Source organism: Pseudophryne corroboree, chromosome 3, assembly GCF_028390025.1.
Source record: "Pseudophryne corroboree isolate aPseCor3 chromosome 3, aPseCor3.hap2, whole genome shotgun sequence".
Classification (NCBI taxonomy): Eukaryota; Metazoa; Chordata; class Amphibia; order Anura; family Myobatrachidae; genus Pseudophryne; species Pseudophryne corroboree.
In genome coordinates, this window is record NC_086446.1 from 96,929,550 (window position 1) to 96,950,266 (window position 20,717).

At 47.7% G+C, this 20,717-nt stretch overlaps 1 protein-coding gene across 1 annotated transcript in view; it reads right to left on the reverse strand.

Annotated features, from left to right (window-relative positions):
- Window positions 1-8,039: 8,039 nt before the first annotated feature.
- LOC135054861 (oocyte zinc finger protein XlCOF29-like) overlaps window positions 8,040-20,717 on the reverse strand; it is a 69,290-nt gene continuing 56,612 nt past the window's right edge. The window contains exons 2-5 of the mRNA XM_063958265.1: window positions 18,803-18,916; window positions 17,338-17,526; window positions 16,937-17,060; window positions 8,040-9,886 (exon numbers count right to left, since the gene is read on the reverse strand). Coding sequence (XP_063814335.1) covers window positions 8,370-9,886; window positions 16,937-17,060; window positions 17,338-17,526; window positions 18,803-18,880 — 1,908 coding nt within the window. The 5' untranslated portion in view covers window positions 18,881-18,916 and the 3' untranslated portion in view covers window positions 8,040-8,369. The remainder of the gene's footprint in view (window positions 9,887-16,936; window positions 17,061-17,337; window positions 17,527-18,802; window positions 18,917-20,717) is intronic.

Genomic DNA, 20,717 nt, shown 5'->3' on the forward strand with positions numbered 1-20,717 from the left:
AAGGTCTCTACTGCAGCTTCCGGTTACTCCAACCGAATCGCACGCATCTTGCGCTTGATTTGTGGGAACACAAAGAAGTCGCAGGCGCTCAGGTCTGGACTTGATGACCAAGCTCCTGGATGTGTTCATGGGCCAGAAAATTCACCACTTTACTGTACAAGTGCATTGTCGTGATGGAGAAGATCCCCACAAGCGTGAATTCTTGGGCAGCTCCTAGAACATGCGGTAGGCATTGATCCCCAGTGACGGCGCGTTGCTGCATGAGTGGTATGGTAGCTAAATGGCCAGCATTGGCCATGAAAACTGCCACTATCTGCTTGGCCACGCTGCACTCAAGTCAAAACTTACGTGGCGGCATACCTCCATTGGGCCGACTGATGTTTGGTATCGGGGGGGGGGGGGGGGGGGTCAAAACTGTTGATCAAAGATTCATCGCTACCAGGCAATGACCAAACCTGGCCAGGATGTTGCGGCACCAAGTCACCTGAGATTCCTTCTGCTCTCAAGTCAGCTTATGGGGCACGCAGCATGCAGAAACCTTACTCATGCCAAGCAGATGGATCCCAATGAGATGCCTGTCACCTTCTCTAACTGGGCCATGGTCACCTTAGCATCCACCTCAACTACAGCCCGCAAGGCAGCAACGTTGTTGATGATGGAAACAGGTCATCAGCTGTAGTGCACCTCTTCCGCCAGGGACCGTCTCCCCTGCCAAAATTCTGCAAACCACACAAACACAGTGGTTCGGGACGGTGCTTCCTCCCCAAAAGCAGCTTGCAGTCAGTCAAAGCTCTCCTGCTGTTGCGGAACATTCTTGTACTGGTAGAAGATGATGGCTCTCCAGAGGCCTCTGTTAAGCTCCATAACAAGTTAGTGAAGGAAGTAAACATGCTGACAACTTCGGTGTGCAGTGCTGCTTATATATGGCTCTGTGCCCTAACATTTCACAAGAACTTTAGTCAGAGATTACAGTTCACAACCACAGAGTTGGATTGCGTCATCTCAACCTATGCCCTGCACATCCGGAAACTTATTGCACACCCCTCACATTAATGAAAATAGGATTTTAATTACCTACCGGTAAATCCTTTTCTCGTAGTCCGTAGAGGATGCTGGTGTCCATATTAGTACCATGGGGTATAGATGGGTCCACTAGGAGCCACTGACACTTTAAGAGTTTAATAGTGTGGGCTGGCTCCTCCCTCTATGACCGTCCTACCATACTCAGTCTGGAAACTGTGCCTGGGGAGATGGACATACTTCGAGAGAAGGAAATACACAGATAGTGGCGAGATTCATACCAGCTCACACAAACAAGGCAAACCAGGCTAGCCTGAAAACTCAGCAATAGCTGAAACATTACTGAACCCAGTAAAGAAACACAGTACCTAACTAAGAACAAAGCAGTACTGAACCAAAGAACCACTGCAGGATAACGAAGCACTGGGTGGGCGCCCAGCATCCTCTACGGACTACGAGAAAAGGATTTACCGGTAGGTAATTAAAATCCTATTTTCTCTTACGTCCTAGAGGATGCTGGGGTCCACACTAGTACCATGGGGATGTATCAAAGCTCCCAGAATGGGATGGAGAGCGCGGAGGCTCCTGCAGAACTGATTGACCAAACTTTAGGTCCTCAGAGGCCAAAGTATCAAACCTGTAGAACTTAGCAAACGTGTTCGACCCAGACCAAGTAGCCGCTCGGCAAAGCTGTAAAGCCAAGACACCCCGGGCAGCCGCCCTGGAAGAACCCGCTTTACGAGTAGAGTGGGCCTTAACAGATCTTGGACACGGCAATCCTGCCGTAGAATACGTATGCTGGATAGTGAACCTGATCCAGCGAGAGATCGTCTGCTTGGAAGCAGGACACCCAATTTTCTTGGGATCATACAGGACAAACAGAGCGTCCGATTTCCTGTGACGAGCAATCCTCTTCACATAAATTTTCAGAGCCCTTACAACATCCAAGGACTTTGATGGAATTGAGGCGTCAGTAGCAACTGGCACCACAATAGGTTGGTTTATATGAAAAGCCGACACAAGCTTTGGAAGGGACTGACGTGTCCGGAGCTCAGCTCTATCTTCATGGAATATCAAGTAGGTATTTTTACAAGACAAAGCCCCCAACTCCGACACACATCTAGCAGAAGCTACCGCCAACAAAGTGACAGCCTTCCACGTGAGAAACTTTACCTCAACCTCCTGTAGAGGCTCAAACCAATTCGATTTGTGAATGCCAAATTGATTTCTCACAAATATTTAAAATGCCCGCTCTAATATATATTGTAAACGCCTGCACCTCTTATTACCATATCCCATGAATGTGCGCTATACATCGGAAACACTGCATCCCATAAGAGAAAACAATACACCCACACATTATCTGAGTTCCAAAGCTCATTGATGTATATATTTGTTATTAAAAGGATATGGATTCAATATATATTACAAATTACAGTATACCTATAGTTACATGGTTACACTCACACAGTAAGCAGTTAAAACATACAGTTACATACAATTACATACAGTTACAGGCCAGCGATACAATTACCATTCCCTCCAATGCATCTTATGTCTCTCTTTCTCTGTAAATAAATACAGGAACTGAACTGGCAGCAAGTCCATCATCCTCTGAGACCAAAAAGCAACTGAGCTCCTGTGTGATCAATAAGTGTTATCTAGTTTCTGGGGGAGGGATTCACGATGAGTCACCAGTCCCTTTGCATATGGTAATCAGGTTCAGCCTTGAAGACATCCAAAGGGGCTGGCCTGAGCTTCCTGTCCACTGTCCTAATAAGAGTGATTTTAGCTTTTATACATTTAATCATAATTATCCGCTGCAATGTCCCATAACTTCACAACAAGCATCAAATTAATCTACACATCAATCTGGTTGCTTCAATAGTAAACATGACTGGTCTATCTTGTTTCGTTCAAATAATACACATTCATGACATTACTTCATTAGATAATTTTAAATCATCATGATGTCTGGCGCTTGATATTATTATAATTATGTACTGCATAAAATCCATCTCTGTGACATGTCCGTGTAAATGCGTGTGTTACCATATATTGCTGTGCTCGCTGCACGTATTTGCAAGTATAGCGACTTATATGTGTGTAGTTTGTATGTTCTCTTTATGTAATATTTTTGACTTCGACAGATTGGAGGAACTGCAATACCACGTTAAGATCCCAGGGTGCCGTAGGCGGCACAAAGGGAGGCTGGATGTGCAGAACTCCTTTCAAAAAAGTCTGAACCTCAGGGAGGGAAGCCAGTTGTTTCTGGAAGAAAATGGATGAGGCCGAAATCTGGACCTTTATGGATCCCAAATGCAGGCCCATATCCACACCTGCTTGCAGGAAGAGGAGAAACCGTCCCAGTTGAAACTCCACCGTAGGAAACTTCTTGGATTCACACCAAGCCACATACTTTTTCCAAATGCGATGGTAATGTTTAGACATTACTGCTTTCCTAGCCTGTACCAGGGTAGGAATAACCTTGTTCGGAATGCCCTTCCGAGCTAATATCTGGCGTTCAACCTCCATGCCGTCAAACGTAGCCGTGGTAAGTCTTGATAAGGGAACAGCCCCTGTTGCCCCTTCGGGTCCTCCCGAAGAGGAAGAGGCCTCGGATCTTCCAGCAGTAGATCCAGAAGATCCGCGTACCAAGCCCTTCTTGGCCAGTCTGGAGCAATGAGGATTGCCTGAACTCTTGTTCTCTTTATGATTTTTAGAATCCTTGGAATGAGTAGAAGAGGAGGAAACACGTACACTGACTGGAACACCCACGGAGTCACCAGGGCGTCCACCGCCACTGCTTGCGGGTCCCTCGACCTGGAACAATACCGCCGAAGCTTCTTGTTGAGACGTGAGGCCATCATGTCTCCGTGAACACCTCCGGATTGAGGCCCCACTCTCCTGGATGAAGATCGTGTTTGCTGAGGAAGTCCACTTCCCAGTTGTCTACTCCCGGAATGAAGATTACTGACAGCGTCAGTGCGTGCCTTTCTGCCCAGAGGAGGATCCTTTTTACCTCTGACATTGCAGCTCTGCTCTTCGTTCCGCCCTGTCAGTTTATGTAGGCCACCGACTGTACTTGAATGGCACGATCTCGCAGAAGATGTGCCGCTTGGAGAAGACCATTGTACATGGCTCTTAGTTCCAGAATGTTTATTGGAAGACTGGATTCCAGGCTTGACCACCTTCCTTGGAAGGTTTCCCCTTGAGTGACTGCGCCCCAACCCCAGGGACTTGCGTCTGTGGTTAGAAGGATCCAGTCCTGAATCCCGAACCTGCAGCCCTCCAGAAGGTGGGACATTTGCAGCCACCAGAGGAGTGAAATCCTTGCTTCCGGCGACAGACGTATACTCAGGTGCATATGTAGATAAGACCCCGACCACTTGTCTAGGAGATCCAGTTTGAAGGATCGAGCGTGGAATCTTCCGTACTGTAGAGCCTCGTAGGAGGCCACCATCTTCCCCAGAAGGTGAATGCACTGATGAACCGATACCCGGGCTGACTTCAGGACATCCCGGACCATTGTTGAATCACCAACGCTTTTTCATCCGGTAGAAACACCCTCTGCACTTCCGTGTCGAGGATCATCCCCAGGAAAGACAATCTCCTTGTCGGCTCCAAATGTGACTTTCAAAGGTTCAGGATCCAACCATGTTCCCTGAGTAGACGAGTCGTGGAAGCAATCGACTGCAACAACTTCTCTCTGGTCGATGCCTTTATCAGGAGATCATCCAGATATGGAATTATGTTCACCCCCTGTCTGCGGAGGAGAACCATCATCTCTGCCATCACCTTGGTAAACACCCTTGGTGCTGTGGAAAGGCCGAATGGCAGTGCCTGAAATTGATAGTGACTGTCTAACAGTGCAAATCTGAGATAGGCCTAGTGCGGCAGCCAAATCGGAATGTGGAGGAACGCATCTTTGATATCCAGGGATACCAGAAATTCCCTCTCCTCCAGACCTGAGATCATCGCTCTCAGAGACTCCATTTTGAATTTGAACAACCTCAGATAAGGGTTTAGCGATTTCAAGTTCAAAATCGGTCTGACCGAACCATCCGGTTTCGGTACCACAAAAAGATTCGAATAGAAACCCATGTGTTGCATATATGATGGTGGAACTGGGAACAATGACCTCTGACTTTTCCAATTTTTGGATGGCTTCCTGAAGGATAGCCCTGTCTGTCATCAAAGCCAGCAAGCCTGATATAAAGAACCGGTGAGGCGGGAGTTCTTGAAACTCCAGTCTGTACCCCTGGGACACAATATCCTGTACCCAGGGATCCAGGCCGGACGACACCCAGGCATGGCTGAAACATCTCATCCTCGCACCCACCAACCTGTCCTCCAGGCATCGCGGTCCACCATAATGCTGAGGATTTTGAGGAACCAGAGGCAGATTTGTGGTCCTGGGAGCCTGCGGGAGCAGGCTTTTTGGATTTTGCACGACCACCTCTAAAGAATGTGGTAGGAGGCTTGGACTTTTTTGTCTTAGCGGTCCAAAAGGACTGCGATGTAGAGGAAGAAAATTGTTTCTTCGTAGAAGGCGTAGCTGAGGGAAGAAAAGGTGTCTTACCTGCGGTTGCCATGGAAATCCACGCATCCAATGCTTCCCCAAATAGAGCCTGATCTGTGTAGGGTAGGTTCTCCACACTTCTCCTGGATTCCGCGTTTGCAGACTGAGCGAGCTGAGACAGACATGGAAGATATCCTTGCAGTCAGCGTACCCAGGTCCTTCATGGATTCCACCATGAACCCTGCAGAATCCTGTATATTACGTAAAAACAGTTCAATGTCACTTCTGTCCATTGTATCTAAGTCCTCTAGTAAAGTGCTTGACCACTTTACTATAGCTTTAGAAATCCATGCACAGGCAATAGTAGGCCATAATGCCACCGCTGAAGCAGTGTATATGGATTTGAGCGTAGTGTCATTCTTACGATCAGCTGGTTCTTTTAACCTGGTAGATCAAGGGACAGGTAAAACCACCTTCTTTGACAGTCTGGAAACAGATGCATCAATTATGGGTGGGTTTTCCCATATTTTTCTATCCTCCTGAGGGAAAGGAAAGGCAACCAAAACCCTTTTGGGAATCTGGAATTTTTTCTCCGGGTTTTCCCAGGATTTTTCAAATAAAGCGTTTAATTCTTTAGAAGGTTAGCGAGGCTCTCTTATTAGCCGTGAAGTATGCCTCCTCAACCTGCTCAGATGTTGTGTCAGAAATGTTTAACACATCTCAGTCTCAATCATGAGCTGCATCCCCTTAGCCAGGGATGCCGCCCTCCTCAGCACATCTCCATCAACGTCAGCCATGTCAGAGTCGGTATCCGTGTTATCTTGCATAATCTGACCAAACTGCCATAGACTGCTTTAATACCTGAGTTTCAGTCTCAGTATGAGCTACCCTAGTAGAGATCTGAGAGATCATACCCTTAATAGAGGTCAACCACTCAGGATCAGTAATAGGGATCTGAGACAAAACATTACATTCCTGTGTACATGGAATAGATTCCTCCTGAGAGGAAATGTCCTCTGCAGCATAAGACACAGAGTCCCTAGACATAGCTATGTGAGAAACAAACACACACACACAGGAAAATGTCAGACACAGTTTTCCCCCAAGTATGCCACAGAGAAACACAGAGATTGGAGCCAACCGACACGCAGCGCTTCCCTAGGTAGATATAATATAACTACCTGCCACTTACGGTGTACCTTAATAGACTACACAGTATTTACACAGCCTCTCCCCCCCCTTCTACAACCCACTGGTACCGCACAGGATAGCTGGAGTTGCGTGGAGGGACAGATCCCCCTGTCAGCATCTCTGTACTGGATCTGCAGGCAGGAAAATGGCGCTGAACGCTGCTGGGTCCGCTCTGAGAAGCTCCGCCCCCTGAACATGGCGCTGCTTCCCGCTCTTCACTTCTTTATAATGGCCTGAGGAATGGTGCTGGCAACATTACAGAGGTCCCTGACAGCCTTGGTGACCAGTGTAGGGTATAGGCGCTGGCTCAGGGTGCCCCTCAAAGCGCCGCACTGTGTACCGCTGAGCCTCCGGAGCGCAGTTAGTACTGCGCTCCCACCCTGTTGACGCCATCTTCACACCGGCTCCCCGCTTGCTGTGGGGGCCGGTGACTCACTCGCCACGGGAATCTTCTGGCTCTATTAAGGTGTGACGGCATGCTGCGGGAGTGAGCGGTCGCCTGGGGCGGCTAACGATCATAACCTTTAGGAGCTCAGTGTCCTGTCAGCTGAGATAGTGGCTCGAACCCCTCAAGGTGGACACTACTCCCCCCCTAAGTCCCACGAAGCAGGCAGGCTGTTGCCAGCAGCCTCCCTGTGCCTAACTAACTCTTATAAAAAAAATAAAACTAAAGAAGCTCTAGGAGCTCCCCTAGCTGTGTCCGGCTCCTCCGGGCACATTTTCTAAACTGTGTCTGGTAGGAGGGGCATAGAGGGAGGAGCCAGCCCACACTATTAAACTCCTAAAGTGCCAGAAGCTACTAGTGGACCCGTCTATACCCCATAGTACTAATGTGGACCCCAGCATCCTCTAGGACGTAAGAGAAATTGGTGTTAGTATGAAGAAGCAGACAAGGCTTCGTGCGACTCAGAATCAACCCTTATGCCTAGACCACATCTATCAGAACCATATTGTTGGTATTAGCGTGGACTCCAGCACTGCTGCTCCCTGGTCGCCAGACTCAATACCGGAAGCGCAACAGTCTAACACTGCCCGCTGCAATTTAGCTCCGTTTTTTGGCCCACAAGACCATCAGATAAGAATCTTCAGAGGAACACATATATACTAATGTGGAATAAATAGTAAAAAGCATTACAACATTATGGAAGAAGAAGGAGCAAGATAACACAGACAAACTAAAAATGGCCTTTCTAGTTTTCAATGGTTGTGCTATGTTTCTTGCCCTAAGTTAAGAACTGAACCTTGCCACCTTGTGACAGGGTATACAAATTGGTGAGTGCCCCAACCAAAGGAGTACTTCTGTTCATTTAGAATCTTCTCATACTTTATTCTTTTCTCATGGGTGCACCTCCACTGAATTCGTATAAAACAATTTCCACAGTGGATCAACCTACTAACAGGACTTATCTCTAGTTTCTCTACCAGTGCTCAAGTCTCCGCCTTTCCCTCTTTGTTTACTATGGTATAAAAGGTTCCCTGCGAAAACAAAATGTGAGATAAATGTAAGACATATTTATGTTCTCTTTTCCCGTACGTATTTAGTGCCAATTTAATAGGCAAAATAAAAACACATATACAAATAAATAAAAGAATAATTAAAAACGGCTGTCTACTTGTTCTTTTTTTAACGTATTCATTAAAAAGTTTCGTCATAAGAGTAGTACTGGTTGACACCGTGCATTTTGTGGGACCAGCGATTAATTTTATGAGGGGTCCAACTGCTCGGCATACTGGCGTTCACAGAGTGTTCTGCATTGGCAATGGGCATCTCCGTCATATGAGTCCTCAGGTGCCTGTTCAGGTGGCCCTTGTGCCCAAACCGCTTCCCACACTGAGCGCAAGAAAACGGTTTCTCTCCCGTATGAATTCTCTGGTGAACCACCAGATTGGAGTTGTTGGTAAAACATTTCCCACATACGGGACACGCAAACAGCTTCTCTCCGGTATGGATCCTCTGGTGTATGACCAGGCTGGACCTGTAGAAGAAGAGCTTTCCGCACTGAGGACAGGCCACCTTACTCCCGTTGTGCACTGTCTGATGCTTGATTAGACCAAAGCTGGAAGTGAAGCTCTTCTCACACGTCGAGCAGACATACATGCAGCCCGTGACCGGCGTGGCTTGGTGATTGGCGGAAGCTGCGTGTTCAGGATAGGTTTTATTGGAATCCCTGTATTTTGGAAGTGATATCTTCTTGTGTCTGTTTGGAGTACAGTTTATACCTCTGCTGTCTATTTTCCTCTGAGCCGGCCTGTGTACATATTCTGTGGGGGTATACATACCGTCTCCGTATGAGATCGCTTCCTCCTTAATATGATTGGATGCAAGTTGTGTTTGCATGGGATCTGTAGTTGTAAACACGGTGGGGTCCACACCAGTCTCCTCCCCAACCGAGACACATTCCTCCTTAATAGTAGTAGAAGCTAGTCCTGCCGCTGTATACATATCCGCATCTGTGAGATTCGTTTCATAAAATGAGCCGGATTCCTCCTTAATATAAGTGGAGGTATATGGTGTATACTCTGTGTGTGCATAAACAGCAGCTGCTGCGACATCTGTGTCCTTGCATGAGGCTGATGCATACGGTGCACTTGTATGATCGGTGGGTATATAAATATCTATAGGATATCCTGCTATGACGGAAGGGAACTGCTCAGTATGACTAGACGTAGTTGTGTATTCTTTGTCTGTGAGATCTCTGGGTTGGAAGACGGCAGCGCCCATGAGATTTCCTGCCATGGTAGGGGAGGCGGCCTGCTTAGTCCAGCCAGCTGTACACACCTGTGTATGATCGGTCGAATTATAATTGTCAGTGTTTGAAGTATTGTTTATGTCACATAAGTTGGGATGGTTGTTATCTATGGCTGTAGAAGTGATAACACTCGGAAGGCTCCCTTCTTCACATGTGGATGCGTCTTTCCTGACGGGCGATGTACACTGTGACCCTGTTGGATCTGTGGGTATGGAAATAATTTTCGCTACGGCAGGTTTCTTTTTCGTTTTCCAAACCCACTTGGCTCGACGTTTCCGTGGGCGTTTCCTTTTGGAACCATTTATGCCACTATTATTTTGTAGAACATTTTCATCTTTATTTACACACGTCGTCTGAGGTGAAACTTTGCCATCTTCAACTTTTTCGTCTTCCATACTTACATCTGTGAGAGGAAAAAAATATATACATGAATTACCCATAAGGACAATGGAGGTAGGGTTCATATTCTTCAAACAAATAAGCCTCTCCTGACGATGAGAGGATTATGGGGGTTAAGTTTAGATGCCACATGGGGGGGTTAGGGTTAGGCTACGGGGGGGAGGGGGGGTTAGCAGAGAGAGGGGAACAGTCTTACCTCCCCACTGTCGGAATTTACACTATCGGGATGCCGGCGTCGGTATACTGACCGCCAGCAGCGATATCATACTGAATCCCTATGGAGAAGGGCCTGGAATCTCCCTAGCTCTTCCAATTCTCTACAGCAGTGTTTCCCAACCTCAGTCCTCAAGGCACACTTGCAGTCCAGGTTTTTAAGGTTAACTGTGTTTGAGCTCAGACGGTTAAATCACAATTACTGAGGTTCTAATTAAGCCACATGTGCTCAAGTAGGCTATCCTTCAAAATGGACTGTTAGCATTCCTTGAGGACCAAGGTGGGGAAAGCCTGTTCTACAGCCATCCACATGCTGACCAGAATACCCTTATCCGGCACTGAAGAGGTCAAATGCAGCTGAAACAGGCTTTGTGCAAGTGTAAATTTTGAGCCTGACTCTTGAGTTGGATGGAAGTGGATCTTGCTGCTATCTGCAAAATGCACATGGACTGTAGAAAGCAATCTCTGACAACACATGTGCTGCACCACGCGAGTGTATCCATCCCTTCGTTGATGGATGACTCCTTCCGTGAAAAATTAGGATGTTAATTACGTACCGGTAAATCCTTTTCTCGTAGTCCGTAGAGGATGCTGGGGTCCACATTAGTACCATGGGGTATAGACGGGTCTATATGGGGTATAGACAGGTCTACCAGGAGCCATTGGCACTTTAAGAGTTCGAGAGTGTGGGCTGGCTCCTCCCTCTATGCCCCTCCTACCAGACTCAGTCTAGAAACTGTGCCCAAGGAGACGGACATCTTCAAGAGAAGGATTATACACAGATAGTGGCGAGATTCATACCAGCTCACACATACAAGGCACATAAAGCTAACAAGCTTGAAAAACTTCAGCAACAGCTGAAACATTACTTACCAAGTAACAATGCAGTACATAACTAACAACAAAGTTGTACTGAACCAGATAACAACTGCAGGAAAACGAAGCGCTGGGCGGGCGCCCAGCATCCTCTACGGACTACGAGAAAAGGATTTACCGGTAGGTTATTAAAATCCTATTTTCTCTTACGTCCTAGAGGATACTGGGGTCCACATTAGTACCATGGGGATGTACCAAAGCTCCCAGAACGGGAGGGAGAGCGCGGAGGCTCCTGCAAAACTGATTGACTGAACTTCAGATCATCAGAGGCCAAAGTATCGAACTTATAGAACTTTGCAAATGTGTTCAACCCAGACCAAGTTGCTGTTTGGCAAAGTTGTAATGCCGAGACACCCCGGGCAGCCGCCCAGGAAGACCCCACCTTACGAGTAGAGTGGGCCTTAACAGACTTAGGACACAGCAATCCCACCGTAGAATATGCATGCTGGATAGTGAACCTGATCCAACGAGAGATAGTCTGCTTAGAAGCAGGACACCCAATTTTCTTGGGATCATATAGGACAAAAAGAGAGTCCGATTTTCTGTGACGAGCAGTCCTCTTCACATAGATCTTCAGAGCCCTTACCACATCTAAGGACTTAGATGAAACTGAGGAGTCAGTAGCATCTGGCACCACAATAGGTTGGTTGATATGAAATGCCGACACAACCTTCGGAAGAAACTGCTGACGTGTCCGGAGCTCAGCTCTATCTTCATGGAAGATCAAGTAGGGGCTCTTACAAGACAAAGCCCCCAACTCCGACACACGTCTAGCAGAAGCTAAGGCCAACAAAGTGACAGCCTTCCACGTAAGAAACTTGACCTCTACCTCTTGCAGAGGCTCAAACCAGTCAGACTGGAGAAACTGCAACACCACGTTAAGATCCCATGGCGCCGTAGGCGGTACAAAGGGAGGCTGGATGTGCAGAACTCCCTTCAAAAAGGTCTGAACCTTAGGGAGGGCAGCCAATTGTTTCTGGAAGAAAATGGATAGGGTCGAAATCTGGACCTTCACAGATCCCAACCTCAGGCCCATATCCACTCCTGCCTGCAGGAAGAGGAGAAACCGTCCCAGTTGAAACTCCACCGTAGGAAACCTCTTGGACTCACACCAAGACACATATTTTTTCCAAATACGATGGTAATGTTTAGACGTTACTCCTTTCCTCGCGTGTATCAGCGTAGGAATAACTTTGTTCGGAATGCCCTTCCGAGCTAGTATCAGGCGTTCAGCCTCCATGCCGTCAAACGTAGCCGTGGTAAGTCCTGATAGGCGAACGGCCCCTGCTGCAGCATGTCCTCTCAAAGAGGAAGGGGCCTCGGCTCTTCTTGTAGTAGATCCAGAAGGTCCGCGTACCAAGCCCTTCTCAGCCAGTCTAGAGCAATGAGGATCGCTTGAACCCTTGTTCTCCTTATGAGCTTTAGGATTCTTGGGATGAGTGGGAGTGGTGGAAATACGTGCACCGACTGGAACACCCACAGAGACACCAGGGCGTCCACTGCCTGTGGGTCCCTCGACCTGGAACAATAACGCCGAAGCTTCTTGTTGAGACGAGAGGCCATCATGTCTATTTGGGGTAATCCCCAAAGGTCTGTTATGTCTTTGAACACCTCCGGATGGAGACCCCACTGCCCCGGATGGAGCTTGTGTCTGCTGAGGAAGTCTGCTTCCCAGTTGTCTACTCCCAGAATGAAGATTGCCGACAGCGCCAACGTGTGTTTTTCTGCCCAAAGGAGGAATCTTGTTACCACCACCATGGCAGCTCTGCTCTTCGTTCCGCCCTGTCGGTTTATGTAAGCCACTGTTGTTACATTGTCCGACTGCACTTGAATGGCCCGATTTCTTAGAAGATGGGCCGCCTGAAGAAGACCGTTGTATACGGCTCTTAATTCCAGAATGTTGATCGGAAGGCTGACTTCCAGAATTGACTACCTTCCTTGGAAGGTCTCCCCTTGAGTGACTGCGTCCCAGCCCCGGAGGCTTGCATCCGTGGTTAGAAGGATCCAGTCCTGAATCCCGAACCTGCGGCCCTCCAGAAGGTGAGGTAGTTGGAGCCACCAGAGGAGCGAAATCCTGGCCTTTGGCGACAGACGAATTCTCAGGTGCATGTGCAGATGAGATCCTGACCACTTGTCCAGGAGATCCAGTTGGAAGGACCGAGCATGAAACCTTCCGTACTGTAGAGCCTCGTAAGAGGCCATCTTTCCCAGAAGGCGAATGCATTGATGAACCGATACCTGGGCTGGCTTCAGGACATCCCGGACCATTGTTTGTATCACCAACGCTTTTTCCAGTGGAAGAAATACCCTCTGTACTTCCGTGTCGAGGATCATCCCCAGAAAGGACAACCTTCTGGTTGGTTCCAAGTGTGATTTTGGAAGGTTCAGAATCCAACTGTGGACACTGAGAAGATCGGTCGTGAGAGCAATGGACCGCAATAGTTTCTCCCTGGACGATGCCATTATCAGCAGATCGTCCAGATATGGAATGATGTTCACCCCCTGTCTGCGAAAGAGAACCATAATCTCTGCCATCACCTTGGTGAATACCCTCGGTGCCGTTGAGAGGCCAAATGGCAGGGCCTGGAACTGGAAATGACAGTCCAACAAGGCAAAGCGGAGATACGCCTGATGCGGCAGCGTACCAATGTGGAGGTACGCATCCTTGATATCCATGGATACCAGGAATTCCCCCTCTTACAGACTTGATATCACCGCTCTTAGAGACTCCATTTTGAACTTGAACTCCTTCAGAAAGAGGTTTAGTGACTTTAGGTTCAGAATGGGTCTGCCCGAACCATCCGGTTTCGGTACCACGAAAAGGTTCGAATAGTAACCCTTGTTGTGCATATGAGGTGGTACTGGCTCAATGACTTGTGACTCCACCAAATTCTGGACGGCGGCTTGTAGGACCGTCCTGTCTCCCAGCAGAGCTGGTAAACCTGATTTGAAAAATCGGTGAGGGAGGAGATTCTGAAACTCCAGCCTGTACACCTGGGACACATATCTTGCACCCAGGGATCCAGGCCGGACGACACCCAGACGTGATTGAACTGCCTGAGTCTCGCTCCCACCGGCCCCACCTCCGGGACCAGCAGTCCACCGTCATGCAAAGGACTTTGGTGTACCTGAAATAGGTTTCTGTTCCTGGGAACCTGCCGTAGCGGGTCTCTTGGACTTGGGCCTACCTCTCCGAAAGAAGGTGTTGGACGGCCTGGCCTTTCTGGGCTTCGTAGTCCGAAAGGGATGTGATGTAGGTGAATAAAACGGTTTCTTCGGAGCAGGAGCAGCTGAGGGAAGAAAGGGAGACTTACCCGCTGTAGCCGTGGAAATCCACGCATCTAGCTCTTCCCCAAAGAGAGCCTGACCTATATACGGTAGGGACTCCACACTTTTCCTGGATTCTGTGTCGGCAGACCATTGACGTAGCCACAGTCCTCGCCGCGCTGAGACCGACATGTAAGAAATTCCTGCAGCCATGGAACCCAGATCTTTCATGGATTCCACCAGAAATCCCGCTGAATCCTGAATTTTGCGCAAAAATAAGCCAACATCATCCTTATCCATAGTATCCAAATCTTCAAGTAAGGTTCCAGATCACTTTACTATAGCTTTGGCAATCCAAGTACTGGCAATAGTGGGACGCAGTATAGCCCCTGAAGCCGTGTACATGGATTTGAGCGTATTATCAATCTTACGATCAGCCATGCTCTTTGAAGGCGGTAGATCCCGGAACAGGCAACACCACCTTTTTTGAAAGTCTGGATAACGACGCGTCAACAATAGGCAGGTTTTCCCATTTTGTCCTATCCTCAACAGGGAAGGGAGATGCCACCTGAACCCTCTTAAGGATCTGGAATTTTTTCTCAGGGTTTTCCAAAACCTTTTCAAAAATAGCATTTAATTATTTTGACGCAGGGAAGGTTAGCGAGGCTTTCTTATTCTCAGTGAAGTAAGCATCCTCAACCTGCTCAGGTGGTGTATCATTAATATTCAACACATCCCTAATAGCCTCTATCATCAGCTGCACCCCTTTAACAATAGATGCTGTCCCCCGTACCACATCATCACCGTCAGAATCTGTATCGGTGTTATCCTGCATAATTTGTGCTAAAGGACGCTTATGGGAGTACACAGCGGGGGGACCTGAGGTACCAGAACTGGGCCAGACTGCCATATTCTGCAGCACCTGGGTAGCAGATTAATTTTGTGCTACCCTCTGTGAAATCTTATTTTTGATAGAGGATAACCATTCCGGCTCCCTTGCTGGAATCTGTGCTAAATCAGTGTAGTCCTGATTACATGGAATGGGATCATCTTGAGAGGACAAATCCTCTGCAGCATATGACACAGAGTCCCTGGACATTGCTATTGGTGACCACAAATACTCCACACACACACACACACACACACACACACACACACACACACACACACACACACACGGGATACAGACAGAGTTTCTCCCCAAGAATGGCAAGAGAGACACAGAGATTGGCACACAGCGCTTTTATACATATAAGAGAGACCCCTTATGAGCGCTGACTGTATACCTTAATAGGTTACACAGCCGTTTTGCAGCCTCCCCCCCTCTTCTACAACCCCCTGGTACCGTGAGATAGCTGGAGATTGCTGTGGAGGGACTTGCTTCTTTCCTGGACAGCGCTGTGAAGGCAGGAAAATGGCGCTGAACGCTGCTGGGTCCGCTCTGAGGAGAAGCTCAGCCCCCAAAATGGCACTGTCTTCCCGCTCTTCATAGGATTATACTGGCCTGAGGATTGATGCTGGCTGAGATCCGGGGGCCCCGACAGGCTGAGTGACCAGTGCAGGGTGCAGGCGCTGGCTCAGGGCGTCCCTCACAGCGCCGCACAATGTACCGCTGAGCATCCCGGAGCGCAGTTAATACTGCGCTCCTACCCTGATGCCGCCATCTTCACACTGGCCCCCCGCTTGCTAGGGGGGTCGTTGTCTCGCTTGCCACAATCTTCAGCTCTGCAAGGGGGTGGCGGCATGCTGCTGGGGTGAGCAATCCCCTGTGGCGGGGAACGATCCCCTCTGGAGTTCAGGGTCCAGTCAGCGGAGACAGTGGCTCAGACCCCGCAGGGTGGACACTGCTTCCCCCCTAAGTCCCTTGCTGCAGGGAGGCTGTTGCCAGCAGCCTCCCTGTAAAACAAAAAACTCTAAAAAATAACTTTTACTAAGGAAACTCTGGAGAGCTCCCCTAGCTGTGACCGGCTCCTTCGGCACATTTTCTAATCTGAGTCTGGTAGGAGGGGCATAGAGGGAGGAGCCAGCCCACACTCTCAAACTCTTAAAGTGCCAATTGCTCCTGGTGGACCCGTCTATACCACATGGTACTAAGTGGACCCCAGCATCCTCTAGGACGTAAGAGAAAGAAAGTGGTTTCTGGGGGGAGGGGGGTAACTGGTAGAGAAAATTAGATCGCACAGAACTCACCCGCGTCATGGACGGGCGAGGTAAGCTGACTTCCTTGCTCGCTCATAGTGTACTGACGGAGTTAGGATGCCTGTTTATGACTAAGCCACCTCATACACCTAGTATGAGGTGGATGCAAGTCTTGATACTATTGATTGCTGCTGCGGACGGAAAAACAGTGGGCAGGCCACCCTTCTGCTACACCGCTACTGAACATCCATTGTGGTTACTCATATTAGCATAAGGAAATAAGCAGGCTGCTGCAGTCATATGGAAGAGAGGCCACTGACGCATTGGACTCAGAATCGGCAGATTTCGATGTCAAAAACACAAGTGTTGGATGCTCTGTGGCTGGATAACCCAGTAAACAGAATAGGTCCACGTGATTACTGTACCTAAAGAGATTTGTTTCAATATTCCACTCTAAGGATTGATTCAATTAGACACGAGGGGGGTGAGCTGTTGTTGTAATGGCATGGAACAAGTTAGATACAATTTTTACAAGTCAATTTAATTGGAGTGCACTTACCATTTTCTTTAGTCCGATGTTTATCCTCCATCATCACGTCCTTGTACAGATGCCTGTGTCCCTCTACATACTCCCACTCCTCCATGGAGAGATAGACAGCGACATCTTCACACCTTATAGGAACCTGACACACACAATGACACAGTCATCACCCAGACACCTCCCCTGGAGTTACTGTATAATGTCCCATTCCCAGCAGTCACCTCTCCAGTCATCACCCAGACACCTCCCCTGGTGTTACTGTATAATGTCCCATTCCCAGCAGTCACCTCTCCAGTCATCACCCAGACACCTCCCCTGGTGTTACTGTATAATGTCCCATTCCCAGCAGTCACCTCTCCAGTCATCACCCAGACACCTCCCCTGGTGTTACTGTATAATGCCCCATTCCCAGCAGTCACCTCTCCAGTCAGCAGCTGAATGATCTTGTTGGTGAGTTCCAGGATCTTCTGCTCATTGTCTCTCTCATGTATCAGTGAGTGAGGTGGAGGCTCCGTGATGGGGCTCTGGGTCCTGCTCAATAATCCCGAGACTCGGGAACCACATCTTCTTGTGACATGTATCGGTGACTTTTTCTCAGGTACATAATCCTGTAGGTGTAGACAAGACACATGCAAATCTAACTTTCAAGTGGGATGGGGTGAGAAGGGATATAAGTGCAGTTTCCACTTATGGTCAGCAGTAATTGGAGCATGTCCTCAGGTCAAGACCCACTTGCATTCACATTATATAGAAGAATGGTAAATAGAAATCATCCTTTTTATTTTATCTCCAGCTCCCAGTCTGTGTGGGTTATTCAGAGCCAAAGAAGTAAAGGTTGTCTTGTACCGTACAGTTAGGCAGCCTCTGACTCGCTAGCTATAGTGGAACTACAAACCCCAGCATGCTTATATATGTAATTCCAAGAATGGTGGGAAAGACCATTCTCTGTTTTCTGGCCTGTTTTATTCTTTATTTTTGTCCTGGGATTGTATTAAAAGCAAAAGCGGTCAGCGATGGACTATATCATGTTTATTTATTTTAAGTACAATAAGATTGATCTTAAAATAAGAGAGATTCATATGCCACAGTGATTATGAAAGCACTGTCTCACTAAGCCAGAAAATTAAGAATTTGTTCCTCCCTTTAAGGAAAGAGTCATGAAAATTTGTCTATACTTTTCACCATAATACAGCTGGTTTCTTATCAAATGAAGAAACTCTCACTTCACCAGTCATGTCGCTGTTTTATAGTATTATTTGTTTTATTATAGAGTGCAGTTACGTAATAGTGACATTTCCCAGAACCCCTCACCTCACCAGTCGGTTCCCCCTTTTAGTACAGGTTGAGTATCCCTTATCCAAAATGCTCGGGACCAGAGGTATTTTGGATATCGGATTTTTCTGTATTTTGGAATAATTGCATACCATAATGATATATCATGGCAAAGGGACCTAAGTCTAAGCACAGAATGCATTTATGTTTCATATACACCTTATACACACAGCCTGAAGGTAATTTTAGCCAATATTTTTTATAACTTTGTGCATTAAACAAAGTGTATCTACATTCACACAATTCATTTATGTTTCATATACACCTTATACACACAGCCTGAAGGTCATTTAATACACTATTTTTAATAACTGTGTGTATTAAACAAAGTTTGTGTACATTGAGCCATCAAAAAACAAAAGTTTCACTATCTCACTCTCACTCAAAAAAGTCCGTATTTCGGAATATTCCGTATTTCGGATATTTGGATATGGGATACTCAACCTGTACTAGAGATAGTAGTGATGTCAGTGTGACATTTCCCAGAACCCCTCATCTCACCAGTCAGGTCCCCCTTTTATTATCAGACACAGTAGTGACAGACCCCCTCACCTCTCCGGTCAGCAGGTAGATGATCTCCAGGGTGAGGTTTAGTATCTGCTCAGTCATGTGACTCCTTTCACTGTCCATCCTCAGCAACTCTCTCTGATGGTCTGAGTAGTGGTCCTGTGAAGACATACATATGGGGATACACAATTAATTGAATTATAAACAACCGCTGTCAATTAACATATTTGACTCTATTAACATTTTAGGTCACACACTATCCTCTCCTCCTCCAATATTACATCATCATTAATAATGTTTATTTATATAGCGGATTTCTCCAAAAGGACTCGAAGTATAGTACCAGACAAGGCAGCCATCTTGGGTGCAATACATACTGTAGATTACAATGGGTGCGTAATATTGCAAGTGAAATTATATTGTACGCCACAGTACAGACTGCCGGAATCCCAAACGTCCATCCAGCAGGATGCGCTGTCGTTCTACCATGTGGGGTGGGGGTTAGGTTTAGGCAGGATAAGGGGGTTAGGATGCAGGGCCAGGAAGGTTAGGGTTAGGGACCGGAGAGTGAGGGTTAGGTTTAGGCACATAGAAGGGAGATTTAGGGTTAGGCACCAAGTGGGAAGGTTTATGTAGCGGGGAAAGGAAGGTTAGGGGTGTTGGTGGACCACCCCTGCCATCCACCAACTGGGGGCAGATTCAGTTAGCAACGGGGCTTGCGGCACGGCTGTAGCTCCGAGTTTTACACCCAGAGCTAGTCAATTACTAGCCACTTTCCCCACACGGTAAGCCTGCAGCTAATGCGTGTTAACTTATAGTTTCTGGTATAAGTACCTGGAATCTATGGGTTACCCTGCCTGGTAAGAGCCGGAGGGTGCACTTAACGTTAATATTTCCTTGCTGCTTCTGAAGGCGGAGAGGAAAAATCCATGTTAATTGCATCCTAAGGCACATTGTGCATCAGTAATTGAATAGCTCCTGGCAGAGGTGCAGACACATGACTAACTGAATCTGCCCCTCAGTGTGATAGTGTGACCGGACCCTGCATGGCTGTGTCTGAGAAGCAGGGAGAGGATGTAGCATCCCCAGTCTGACTCTCATCTGCCAGGCACAACTGTGTAGCTTGCAATATAGGCAGCCCATCAGTACTTGGGTAGGTCATCACCCCCTATATCCACCACTGATGGACATTACCCACATTTGAAGACTCATGGCTGAGATAGAGTGTATACTTGTTAGCTACACAAGAGGTACCCTAGAAATATTCTATGGTTTCTTTTTTCAATAATGCTATATTTGTCATTGTGCCTCTCTGGCGTGTGTACCTGTTGCCTGCAAGTGTAGGCAACAACATTGTATTCTAATAATACAGTATATGCATCAGAACGCAGCCAATCTGTTAGCAATCACCTCTACGATGCCCCGAACACTGACGGCCAACTCCAGGCACTGCAAGTCGCCCAAGAAGAGGTGGAGGCATTGATCAAAAGGGCCAAACCCAGGAAAGCTCTAGGTCCTGATGGAGTGTCACCATCTGCTCGCCCCCATATTCACTAAGATCTTCAACAAATCGTTGGAGCTACAGAAAGTCCCTTCCTGCCTCAAAAGGTCTACTATCATCCCGGCCCCCAAGAACCCTCTCCCACGAACCTGAACGACTACAGGCTGATAGCACTGACGTCTGTGGTCATGAAAACGTTTGAGCATCTGGTTTTGAATCACCTGAAAACTGTGACTGGCCTCCAACTGGACCCCCTACAGTTCGCCTATCGATCGAATCGGTGTGTCGAGGATGCAGTCAACCTGGGCCTGCACTGCATTCTACAGTACCTAGACATTCCCAGTACCTACGCGAGGGTCCTGTTTGTTGATTTCAGCTCGCCCTTCAATACAATCGTCCCCAGCATCCTCCACCCCAAATTACTTTGCATAGGGGTCCCGGAAGCTACCTGTTCCTGGA